This window comes from Phocoena sinus, chromosome X (assembly GCF_008692025.1).
Source record: "Phocoena sinus isolate mPhoSin1 chromosome X, mPhoSin1.pri, whole genome shotgun sequence".
NCBI lineage: Eukaryota > Metazoa > Chordata > Mammalia > Artiodactyla > Phocoenidae > Phocoena > Phocoena sinus.
This window is the reverse complement of record NC_045784.1, coordinates 55,992,264-56,005,167: the sequence shown is the minus strand read 5'-3', so window position 1 is coordinate 56,005,167 and position 12,904 is coordinate 55,992,264. Positions and strand designations below refer to the sequence as shown.

At 40.3% G+C, this 12,904-nt stretch overlaps 1 protein-coding gene across 3 annotated transcripts in view; it reads left to right on the top strand.

The window, feature by feature from the left end:
• Positions 1 to 12,904, top strand: part of EDA2R (ectodysplasin A2 receptor) — a 72,800-nt gene that overhangs the window by 12,348 nt on the left and 47,548 nt on the right. For 2 of the 3 annotated variants that reach the window (XM_032619941.1, XM_032619942.1), the window contains exon 2: positions 1,423 to 1,519. In XM_032619941.1, the coding sequence (XP_032475832.1) occupies positions 1,433 to 1,519 (87 nt within the window). In that variant the 5' untranslated portion in view covers positions 1,423 to 1,432. Of the gene's footprint in view, positions 1 to 1,422; positions 1,520 to 12,904 lie in introns of those variants that run through there. The other variant, XM_032619940.1, reaches the window with a different exon arrangement.

The window sequence follows — 12,904 nt, the reverse complement described above, 5'->3', positions numbered from 1 at the left end:
GTAGTCCACTTTCTTCTGAATGAATGCATGGGAAAGAATGGCCCAGTTGATGGTGGGAAAAGGTGCATTCAAGCAAAAATGCCAGACAGGATGACTTATCCCATCGCTATTGGGGACTTTTGAAAGGAGGAGTGATGGTCTCTCAAGGTGCACATTCACACTCTCCTCTCTTCTGACTGGAAGTACATACTTAGGACTTTCAGTACTTTAAGAAGCCACCTGAAGTTCACCTTGGCATGAAGTTAAGGAGTGCACAAAAGAATCTCACCCCACCTTTCTCTTTGAGTAGTGCAAGCCCCATGTATCAGTTACTTACATTAAAATTCACCTTTGTATAAAACTCTCTGTCTACATACTTAACTCTGTCTTATTTTGTATAGCTTTTCAAATCCTTCAGAATGCTTTTATGGACCTTAGCTCATTTAATCATCCCAAGACCTATATAAGGTAGGTGAGGAATATACTTCCCCCTTTCTTCAAATTAAGTAACTAAGGCCAGAAAAAATAAAGTGAATCATCCAGGATCATAGGTTGAATGAAGAAGAGCCAAGTAAGTTGACCAACCATCCCAATTTACCTGAGACTGTCCCAGTTTTAACACTGAAAGTCTCATGTCCTGAGGAAGCTTCTTAGTCCTAAGCAAAATTGGATGATTGGTTACCCTATATCCAGGACAGAACCCATATCTCCCAACACTCTGACCAATGCTAGTGCCACTGCCCTATGCCATTTGTATTATGAGAACTGTTATGTGACTAGTGTTTCCTTTTATCTACACCTTAGTGTACCAGCACATTTCTTCATGCTGCGTCATTCTCCCCTCCTACCCAGACAAGGACAGAAGCAATGACAGCTAGTTCTCCTCAAACTTAAAGACAGTTTTGGCAAAAGGGAACCATGTTTCAGCTTTCTCATCCACAAAGGAAGGATGATAATCTCTATATTCTTACCTCACATGGATGTTGTATGGATCAAATATAATGGGTATTAAAGTGCTTTCTAAACTGTTAATAGCTGGTAACATGTGAGAGATTGTGGTTATTCTCTACTCCCTAGAAAGAAGCCAGCTCCTTGTCTTATTCTCTTTCCAGTTCAGCAAGTGTTATAGCCACTAACTGTGTGAACTTTGGTGAATCCCTTGGTCTCTGTGCTTCATTTTCCTCATATGCAAAATTAGGCCAATAATAATTATTTATATGGTTGTTTTAAAGGTTGAATTATTACTTGTAAACCATTTAAGAGTTCTTGGCACATGGTCAGTGCTATATATGCATTAGCTGTTTTGGGTTGGCTTTCTCAACCCTTATAACCCAGGACCAGAGACTAGATTAAGAGGCCCATAAACCAATTGACATGGAAGCCACTACTTACTTTGAAATCCCTTTCCATTAGTTCCCTAATTGTTGTGTTGTGTACCCATAGCATTCCCACCATGGATTGCCAAGAAAATGAGTACTGGGACCAATGGGGACGGTGTGTCGCTTGCCAACTCTGTGGGCCTGGACAAGAGCTCTCCAAGGTAAGTCCCCCTGGTCAGGATACTTATTTCTGTCACATCTTAAGAACCAGACTGGCAACCAAGAGAGTCCAAGATTAACAGCATCATCCCCATCTGTGTCTAATCAGTTTAGTAGATAAAACAAACCAAAGATTATGACAGGGGACTTCTCTGGTGGTCCAGTGGTTAAGACTTCACCTTCCAATGCAGGGGGTGCGGATTCCATCCCTGGTCAGGGAGCTAAGATCCCACATGCCTCAGGGCCAAAAAAACCAAAACATAAATCAGAAGCAATATTGTAACAAATTCAGTAGACTTTTTAAAAAAATGGTCCACATCAAAAAAACCAAAAATCAAAGATTGTGGCAATAGCAGTCACAACTCCATTAAGTAGTCAACCTGGCAACATCAGGGGCAGAGGAGGATTCCATGAGATAGTGGGGTATTTCAAGAGTAAATGTGTAATGCAAAGGCCTAGGAAGGCTGTTTGGTATTAGGGACATATGTCAACTAAAGAAGGGCCCACTCATTTGTGGTTCAGGAGCCAGATATCAGGTCTTGGGAACTGGAAAAAGAGAAGAACTGAGTAGTTTGAAATGTGGCCTCTGTCGAGAGGGACTGGGCCACTGAGAAAATTGCAAGAGAGGCTTCATTGATGGGGAACTAGGGAGGGTCTAGAATCCCAATTAGTGGTAAGGGTCAGAACAAAACCACCCACAAAGCAGGGATTTTATACACAGCCCTGGCTTGCAGAGCTGGAGCTGCTTAATTGTTCCTGCTTCAGGTCCCTATTGGTCCCAAAACCTGGGCGTGGTATTAAATTTAGGCTGCAGCTGGGAACACAAAGCCTGGGAACAGACAGTCGGCAGATTTTTTTTTCACACTCACATATTTTATGCAGTTGTTCATTAATTCAGCAATTACTTATTGAACACCTACAAAGTGGCAGGCATGATTGTAGCCACTGTGGGTATGGTAAAACAGACAAAATTCTTTGCCTTCATGAACCTTACCTTTTTTTTTTTTTTTTTTTTTTTTTTTGCGGTACGTGGGCCTCTCACTTTTGTGGCCTCTCCCGTTGCGGAGTACAGGCTCCGGACACACAGGCTCAGCGGCCATGGCTCACGGGCCCAGCCGCTCCGCAGCATGTGGGATCTTCCTGCACTGGGGCACGAACCCGTGTCCCCTGCATCGGCAGGCGGACCCTCAACCACTGCGCCACCAGGGAAGCCCCATGAACCTTACCTTTTAATTAGTGGAGCAAACAATGAACAAGATGCATACATAGATATGGAAGTATGACAAGAATTATTTACAGTGACCTGATACAGAGTGACTGGGTGGCTGCTTAGATCAGGTAACAAGGGAAGGCCTCTCTAAGGAGGTGTCTTCTGGGGAGAGAATACAGCTAGTGCACAGTTCCAAGGTGAGAATGACTAGGCATGTTCAAGAAAGAGGAAGAAGGTAAGTGCAGCTGATGATTGGTGAGTGAGAGGTAGACTAGTACCTAATGAGGTCACAGAGGGAAGTATCGGCCAAACCATGGGAATCTTTAAGTTTATGATGAGAAATTTTAATTTTTTAAAAAGCACACCAGGAACCTTTGGATGGTTTTAGTTAGGAGAGTGACATGATACTCTGACTGAAACAAAATGTATCAATTATTTAGCCAGCCTCCTTCCTACCTCCCTATTTCACAAATGAAGAGACTAAGGCCCAGGGATATTAACAGACAAGCACTAACTCTAATTTTAACTCTTTACACATAGCATTCTATACCACAGTGGGGTGCCCACATGATTAATAAGGGATCCCAAGACCAAGGAAAAGTCTTCAGAAGTTAGGTCATGCTAGACATTAGGATGGACCAGATGGAATAAGCTACTTAGCTTGACAAAATCTATTTTAAATATCACATTCATCTTCATGATCAAAAGGCTCAGCACTCCTATAAGAACAAGCTCTGAGAAATGTTCCTGTCATGTACATGGCCATTACCTTTAAAACCATCCATATTTACAAACCTGAACTTCTCCAAGGGAGAAAAATAGGTCTTTCTGTTAAACTGCTGTTACCAAATTCTCAAAAAGTGGCCCATGATGAAATGTGCATTTGTCTAAGCACCTCTTTGGTTGTCATTTATTTCAGCACCACTAGAAAGCTCAGAAAAAATGAATGAACTGCAGTATTGTGTTCCTGCAACTGCTTTATGTAAAAACATACTTGTGAGAGATTGTGGTTGTATAGCAGTCTGTACTTTGCAAAGAGCTTTCATGTGCATTATCTCATTTGGCTCTCGAGTCTCACCAAGAAGGTATTATGAGCCCCATTTTAGATGTTGAAACTGAGACTCAGAGAGCGTATGTGACTTGCTCAAAGTCACAGTGGTTCAGTAAAAATTGAATACACATGGGTTTGAGTCCCAGCTTTGCAGTGGGCAAATTAATCTTTGATTAAATTAAGATGTACTAAGTTAAAAGTAACATAAAACTTACCAGTGACTTGAACCATAAACAAATTTATTTATGTAATGAAATTTGGAAGCAGGGATCCTTGTGGTTGGGTGGGCAGATCAACAATATTGTCAAGGACCCAGGTTCTTTTTATCCTACATCCTGGGCACCTTGCTATTTTTTCCTCATGCTTGTGGCCTCTTGGTTACCATAACTCAAAGCATTACATCTTCACATCAGAGTCAAAGTCAGGAAGAAGGGGCAGAGACAAAGTAGCGTGACATTGTTAGTGAAGAAGTATTTTCCTAGAAGCTCCACAACAGATTTCCCTTTGTATGTTATGGGCCAGAGTTGGGCATTATAAGTATCTCAAAACTGCTGGGAGTGCTAGGACATGAGTACCTGGCAAACAAAAATGGGATTTCCATAATGGACTAAGACCAATCAAGAATCACTTCTTGGACTTCCCTGGTGGCGCAGTGGTTAAGAATCCGCCTGCCAATGCAGAGGACATGGGTTCGAGCCCTGGTCCAGGAAGATCCCACATGTCACAGAGCAACCAAGCCTGTGTGCCACAACTACTGAGCCTGCGCTCTAGAAGCCACAACTACTGAAGCCCGTGTGCCTAGAGCTCATGCTCTGCAACAACAGAAGCCACCGCAACGAGAAGCCCACACACCACAATGAAGAGGAGCCCCGCCTCGAGGCAAATAGAGAAAGCCCTCGCACAGCAACAAAGACCCAATGCAGCCAGAAAGGAAGGAAGGGAGGGAGGGAGGGAGGGAGGAAGGAAGGAAGGGAGAGTCAGTTCTTGAGGCTGGTCACTTTGCCACCCAGAATGAAATCAGTGTTCTGTTAGTAAGGAAGAAAATGGGCAATGACTTTTGGATAAGGAATTAACAGCATCTGACACAGGCTTGTTTTTATAATTTCTTTTATTTAGTTTTAAAGTTCACTCATGTGAACCATAAACATCACTGTAAATAAAACTTTAGAGAAAATCAGCACTCTTTCCTCAGGACACATTTTTAGAAGTATAATTGTCAAGCTAAATAATGCATACAGTTTTAAGATTCCTGTAATATATTAGCAGATAACACTTGTGATATTTTTGACTAATTTCTACTATAATTACATTTATTTTCAACATTTCATGGAATTCTTATATCCCAGAAGCCTAACCACACATAAATAATGTGTGTTTCTATCATCTATTAATTTTGTCTTCCTTTGTAACATTAAATTACTAACATATGAGGACTTCACGTTCATTTTTTTTTTTTATCACCTTTTGGTGTTTATTTGCAGTTTTGTGAACCGTTTCTGTTTGCTTGTTTTTTCTGTTCTATTCATTGTTTATTGTTCATTCTTCACTCATGTAAGGCACCTGAGTAGAAAAACAGAAGAATATGGGGTATTTTAAAAATCATTTATATAATGTGTAATAATTTTAAAAATCAGAAATGGTCTTGAATTTTATTTCATTTTATCATTCATTATCTCTTGACTATTTTATGTATGTCCCTTTGATATATTAATTTGATGACATATATTAATAAATTCCAAAATTAAAGTATCTTGCATCCCAAGGATAATTTTATTCTGATTTTGGATTAAATGCCCTGTTATGTTTTATAAGTTAATATTTTATTTATAATAAATAAGTACTCAGTGCTATCAGCATCAAAACTTATTTAAGAACTGTGCTAGCTTGGTAAAATTAATTAAGAAGATCAATGTTTTTCTGGTTATAAAACTGGTTAGTAGCAAAAGAGTTTGGGGGGAATTGATCATTTGAACAAATTTTCTTTGCTTCCTCATTAGGAAAGAAAAATTTCAATATAAATTTTTCATGATAATTTCTTCCTTTTTAATTTCTTAAGAAATGAAATATCTATTTATTCAAGGAATTCTTGTTGAGGACAATTTGATAGTGTTTATCCACTATGCCAATCTCTGCTCTTAATTGGTGTACTTAAACCATTTATATTTAAGGTAATTTTTGATATGTTAGACCATTTTATCATTTTATTTTTTTGTTTCTTATTCTTCCGTTTGTCTTTTCTTGCCCCCCTGTGGGTTACTTGAACATTTTTTTTAGGATTCCATCTTGATTTATTTGTAGGGTTTTGGTACAGTTTCCTTGAAATCATTCTGGGTACAGTAAGTCCCCTACAAAGTTCAAGTTGCGAACTTTCAAAGATGTGAAAATGCATTCCATCAACATCAGGCGTGAGTGAACTTGAAGCTTGCCTTCCGTCTCCTATTGCTGATGATCCTTCAGCTCTACCATCTCCCACCTCCTCTCCCTCCTCCAGTCAGTAACTCTTCTTGCCTGTTCACTCAATGCCAGCCCCTGTATGCCAGCTGTTGTACTGTACTACTATACTTTTCAAGGTACTATACTGTAAGATTCAAATGTTTTCTTTACTTATGTGTTTGTTTGTTATGTATTATTTGTGTGAAAAGTATTATAAACCTATTACAGCACAGTACTATGTAGTCAATTGTATTTGTTGGGTACCTAGGCTAACTTTGTTGGACTTACGAACAAATTGGACTTAATGAACACGCTCTAAGAATGGAACTCCTTTGTATGTAGGGGACTTACTGTATTACAATATACACATGTGACTTAACACTCTCCACTTTTATCAACATTTTACCATTTTTTACTATTTTTAGTAAAGTATGGAAACATTACTTCTACTTAGGTTCCTATACTTTCCTCACTTTCAAATATCATTGCTTTGACTATCAGGTAATTTTATGATTTTTTTTTTTTTTTTTTTTTGTGGTATGCGGACCTCTCACTGTTGTGGCCTCTCCCATTGTGGAGCACAGGCTCCAGATGCGCAGGCTCAGTGGTCATGGCTCATGGGCTTAGCCGCTCCGTGGCATGTGGGATCTTCCCAGACTGGGGCACAAACCCATGTCCCCTGCATCGGCAGGCAGACTCTCAACCACTGCACCACCAGAGAAGCCCTTTTTCTTTTCTTTTTTTAAATGTTTATTTCTTTATTTCTTATTAGTCATCCATTTTATACACATCAGTGCATACATGTCAATCCCAATCTCTCAATTCATCACACCACAACCCCCACCCCCCGCTGCTTTCCCCTCTTTGTGTCCATACGTTTGTTCTCTACTTCTATGTCTCAATTTCTGCTCTGCAAACCGGTTCATCTGTACCATTTTCTAGGTTCTACATATATGCTCTAATATACTATATTTGTTTTTCTCTTTCTGACTTATTTCACTCTGTATGACAGTCTTTAGATGCATACACGTCTCTACAAATGACCCAATTTCATTCCTTTTTATGGCTGAGTAATATTCCATTGTACATATGTACCACATCTTCTTTATCCATTCCTCTGTTGATGAATGTTTAGGTTGCTTCCATGTCCTGACTATTGTAAATAGTGCTGCAGTAAACACTGTGGTACATTGCTCTTTTTGAATTATGGCTTTCTCAGGTTATATGCCCAGTAGTGGGATTGCTGGGTCATATGGTAGTTCTATTTTTAATTTTTAAGGAACCTCTATACTGTTCTCTATAGTTACTGTACCAATTTACATTCCTGACAACAGTGTAGGAGTGTTCCCTTTTCTTTACATCCTCTTCAGTATTTATTGTTTATAGATTTTCTGATGATGTACATTCTGACTAGTGTGAGGTGATACTTCATTGAAGTTTTGATTCGCATTTCTCTAATAATTACTGATGTTGAGCAGCTTCTCATGTGTTTGTTGGCCATCTGTATGTTTCCTTGGGAAAAATGTCATTTTAGGCATTCTGCCCATTTTTGGATTGGGTTCTTTGTTTTTATGATATTGAGCTGCATGACCTGTTTGTATACTTTGGCAATTAATCCATTGTCAATTCTTTCATTTGCAAATATTTGGTTGGCCAAGAAGTTCATTCGTGTTTTTCTGTACCATCTTATGGAAATCCCCAAACTGACATTTTGGCCAACCCAATATTTTTTGTCCCATTCTGAGGGTTGTCTTTTCATTTTGTTTATGGTTACCTTTGGGGTGCAAAAACTTTTAAGTTTAATTAGGTCCCATTTGTTTTTGTCCTTATTTTCATTACCTTGTGTGGTACGTCGAAAAAGATCCTGCTGTGATTTACAACAAGCAGTGTTCTGCCTATGTTTTCCTCTAAGAGTTTTACAGGGTCAGGCCTTACATTCAGGTCTTTAATCCATTTTGAGTTTATTTTTGTGTATGGTGTTAGGGAGTGTTCTAATTTTATTCTTTTACATGTAGCTATTCAGTTTTATCAGCACCACTCTTTGAAGAGACTCTCTTCTCTCCATTGAATATTCTTGCTGCTTTGTCATCTATTAGGTGACCATAGGTGTGTGGGTTAAACTCTGGGCTGTCTATCCTGCTCCACTCATCTATAGTTTTGTTTTTGTGCCAGAACCATACTGTCTTGATGACCATAGCTTTATAGCACAGTCTGAAGTCAGGGAACCTGTTTCCTCCAACTTCGTTTATCCTTCTCAAGATTGATTTGGCTCTTTGGTGTCTTTTGTGTTTCCATACAAATTGTAAAATTTTTGAGCTAATTCAGTAAAAAATGCCATTGGTTATTTGATAGGAATTGTGCTGAATGTGTAGATTGCTTTGTGTAGTATAGTTATATTCACAGTATTGATTCTTCCAATTCAGGAACGTGGTATATCTCTCCATCTGTTTGTGCTGTCTTGGATTACTTTCATCAGTATCTTATAGATTTCTGAGTACAGGTCTTTTGCCTCCTTAGGTAGGTTTATTCCTAGTTACTTTATTATCTTTGTTGTGACTGTAAATGAGATTGTTTCCCTTATTCCTCTTTCTGATCTTTTGTTGTTAGTGTATAGGAAAGCAAGAGATTTCTGTGTATTAATTTTTTTTTTTTTTTTATGGTGCGCAGGCCTCTCACTGTTGTGGCCTCTCCCCTTGCGGAGCACAGGCTCCAGACGCGCAGGCTCAGCGGCCATGCATGTGGGATCTTCCTGGACCGGGGCACGAACCTGTGTCCCCTGCATCGGCAGGCGGACTCTCAACCACTGCGCCACCAGGGAAGCCCTGTGTATTAATTTTGTATCCTGCAACTTTACCAAATTCATTGATGAGCTCTAGTAGTTTTCCTGTAGAATATTTATGAGGTTCAATGCATAGTATCATGTCATCAGCAAACAGGGACAGTTTTAAATCTTCTTTTCTAATTTGGATTCCTTTTACTTCTTCTCTGATTGCCATGGTTAGGACTTCTCAAACTATGTTGAATAATAGTGGCATAAGTGGACATCTCTGTCTTGTTCCTGATCCTGGAGGAAATGTTACAGTTTTTCACCACTGAAAAATGGTGTTTGCTGTGGGTTTTTTTGTATATGGCCTTTATTATGTTGAATGAGTTTCCCTCTTTGTCAACTTTCTGGAGAGTTTTTATATAAATGGGTGTTGAGGGGGACCTTCAAGATGGCGGAGGAGTAAGAAGTGGAGATCACCTTCCTCCCAACAAATACATCAAAACTACATCTACATGTGGAAAAACTCCTACAGAACACCTACTGGACGCTGACAGAAGTCCTCAGACTTCCCAAAAGGCAAGAAACTCCCCAGGTGCCTGGGTAGGGCAAAAGAAAAAAGGAAAAACAGAGACAAAAGAATAGGGATGGGACCTGCACTTCTGGGACGGAGTTGTAAAGGAGGAAAAGTTTCCACACACAAGGAGGCCCCTTCACTGGTGGAGACAAGGGGTGGAGGGGGGTGAACCTTGAGGCACACAGGAGAACACAGCAACAGGGGTGCACAGGGCAAAGCAGAGAGATTCCCGCACAGAAGATTGGAACTGACCAACACTCACCAGCCTGCAAGGCTTGTCTGCACACCCAGCAGGGCTGGTGGGGGCTGGGAGGTGAGGCACAGTGTTCGGAGTTCAGACCCCAGGGAGAGGACTGGGGTTGGCTGCATGAACACAGCCTGAAGGGGGCTAGTGCACCACAGCTAGCTGGGAGGGAGTTCAGGAAAAAGTCTGGAACTGCCTAAGAGGCAAGAGACCATTGCTTTTGGGTGTGCAAGGAGAGAGGATTCAGAGCACATCCTAAAAGAGCTCCGGAGACAGGCGTGAGTCGCGGCTATCAGCACAAACATCAGAGAAGGGCATGAAATGCTAAGGCTGCTGTTGCAGCCACCAATTAGCCTGTGTGCAAGCACAGGTCACTATCCACAACTCCATTCCCGGGAGCCTGTGCAGCCCGACATGCCAGGCTCCCATGATCCAGGGACAACTTCCCCGGGAGAACACATGGCGTGCCTCAGGCTGTTGCAACATCATACTGGCCTCTTCTGCCCCAGGCTCATACCGCATTCCATACCCCTCCCTCCACCCTGCCCAAGTGAGCCAGAGCCCCCTAATCAGCTGTTACTTTAACCCCTTCCTGTTTCGGGGGAGAACAGACACCCTCAGGTGACCTTCACACAGAGGTGGGGAGAAATCCAAAGCTGAAACCCAGGATATGTGCAAACAAAGAAGAGAAAGGGAAATTACTCCTAGCAGCTTCAGGAACACCAGAATAAATCTCCACAATCAACTTCATGTACCCAGTATCTCTGGAATACCTGAATAGACAATGAAGCAACCCAAAATTCAAGGGGTAGACTTTGGGAGCGAATGTAGACTGGGGGTTTGCATTCTGCATCTAATTTGTTTCTGGTTTTTTGTTTATCTTAGTTTAATACTTAGAGCTTATTTTTACTTGTAGATTTGTTTATTGATTTCTTTGCTCTCTACCTTTATCTATATAAACATATATTATTTTTCTTTTTCTCTTTCAGTGAGTGTGAATGTGCATGCTTCTTTGTATGATTTTGTCTGTACAGCTTTACTTTTGCCATTTCTCCTAGGGTTCTCTCTTTCCTTTTGTTTGGTATTTTTTGTTCGTATAATCTTTTGCGCTTGTTGTCACTGGTGGATTTGCTTTTTGGTTGGGTTGCTCTGTTTTTTTTTAATTAGTTTTTTATTTTTTGTTTTTAATAATTTTTAAATTTTAATAATTTTATTTCTTTTCTTTTCTTTCTTTCCTTCTTTCTTTTTTCTTCTCCATTTTCTTCTGAGCCATGTGGCTGACAGGGTCTTGGTGGTCCAAATGGTTGTCAGGGCTGAGCTTCAGAGGTTGGAGAGCTGAGTTCAGGATACTGGTCCACAAGCGACCTCTTGGCCCCATGTAATATCAAACGGTGAAAGCTTTCCCAGAGATCTCCATCTCAATGATAAAACCCAGTTCCAGTCAATGACCAGAAAACTACAGTGATGGAAACCCTACGCCAAACAACTAGCAAGACAAGAATACAACACCACCCGATAGCAGAGAGGATGCCTAAAATCACAGTGCACAGACACCCCAAAACACGCCACCAGACGTGGTCATGCCCACCAGAAAGAAAAGATCCAGCCTCATCCACCAGAACACAGGCACCTGTCCCCTCCACCAGGAAGGCTACACAACACACTGAACCAACATTAGCCACTGGGGACAGAAACCAAGACCAAGGGGTACTACAAACATGCAGCCTATGAAAAGGAGACCCCAAACACAGTAAGTTAAATAAAAGGAGAAGATAAATATGCAGTAGATGAAGGAGCAAGGTAAAAACCCACCTGAACAAATGAATAGGAAATAGGCAGGCTACCTGAAACAGAATTCAGAGTAATGATAGTAAAGATGATCCAAAATCTTGGAAATAGATGGAGAAAATACAAGAAACATTTAACAAGGACCTAGAAGAACAAAAGAGCAAACAAACAATAAAGAATGACACAATAAACGAAATTAAAAATTCTCCTGGGCTTCCCTGGTGGCGCAGTGGTTGGGAGTCTGCCTGCCGATGCAGAGGACGCAAGTTCGTGCCCCAGTCTGGAAGGATCCCACATGCCGTGGAGCGGCTGAGTCAATGGGCCATGGCCACTGGGCCTGCATGTCTGGAGCCTGTGCTCCACAGCAAGAGAGGCCACAGCAGTCAGCGGCCCGCGTACCATGAATAAAAAGAAATTCTCCAGAAGGAATCAATAGAAGAATAACTGAGGCAGAAGAACAGATAAGTGACCTGGAAGATAAAATAGTGGAAATAACTACTGCAGAGCAGAATAAAGGAAAAACAATGAAAATAATTGAGGAAAGTCTCAGAGACTGCTGGGACAAGATTAAACAAAAAAACATTTGAATTATAGGGGTCCCAGAAGAAGAAGAGGAGAAAAACGGGACTGAGAAAATATTTGAAAAGATTATAGTTGAAACCTTCCCTAATATGGGAAAGGAAATAGTCAAGTCCAGGAAGTGCAGAGAGTCCCATACAGGATAAATCCAAGGAGAAACATGACAAGACACATATTAATCAAACTATCAAAAATTAAATATAAAGAAAAAATATTTAAAGCAGCAAGGAAAAAGCAAAAATTAACTTACAAGGGAATCCCAATAAGGTTAACAGCTGATCTTTCACCAGAAACTCTGCAAGCCGGAAGGGAGTGGCAGGACATATTTAAAGTGATGTAAGGGAAATGCCTACAACCAAGATTACTCTAATCAGCAAGGATCTCACACAGATTTGAAGGAGAAATTAAAAGCTTTACAGACAAGCCAAAGCTAAGGGAATTCAACATCACCAATCCAGCCTTACATCAAATGCTAAAGGAAATTCTCTAGGCAGAAAACACAAGTAAAGGAAAAGATTTACAATAACAAACCTAAAATAATTAAGAAAATTGTAATAGCATATGTATATGTATAACTGATTCACTTTGTTATAAAGCAGAAATTAACACACCATTGTAAAGTTTCAATAAAGATGTTTAAAAAAAAGAAAATGGTAATAGGAATATATATTGATAATTACCTTAAATGTAAATGGATTAAATGCTCCAACCAAAAGACCTAGACTGGCTGAATGGATACAA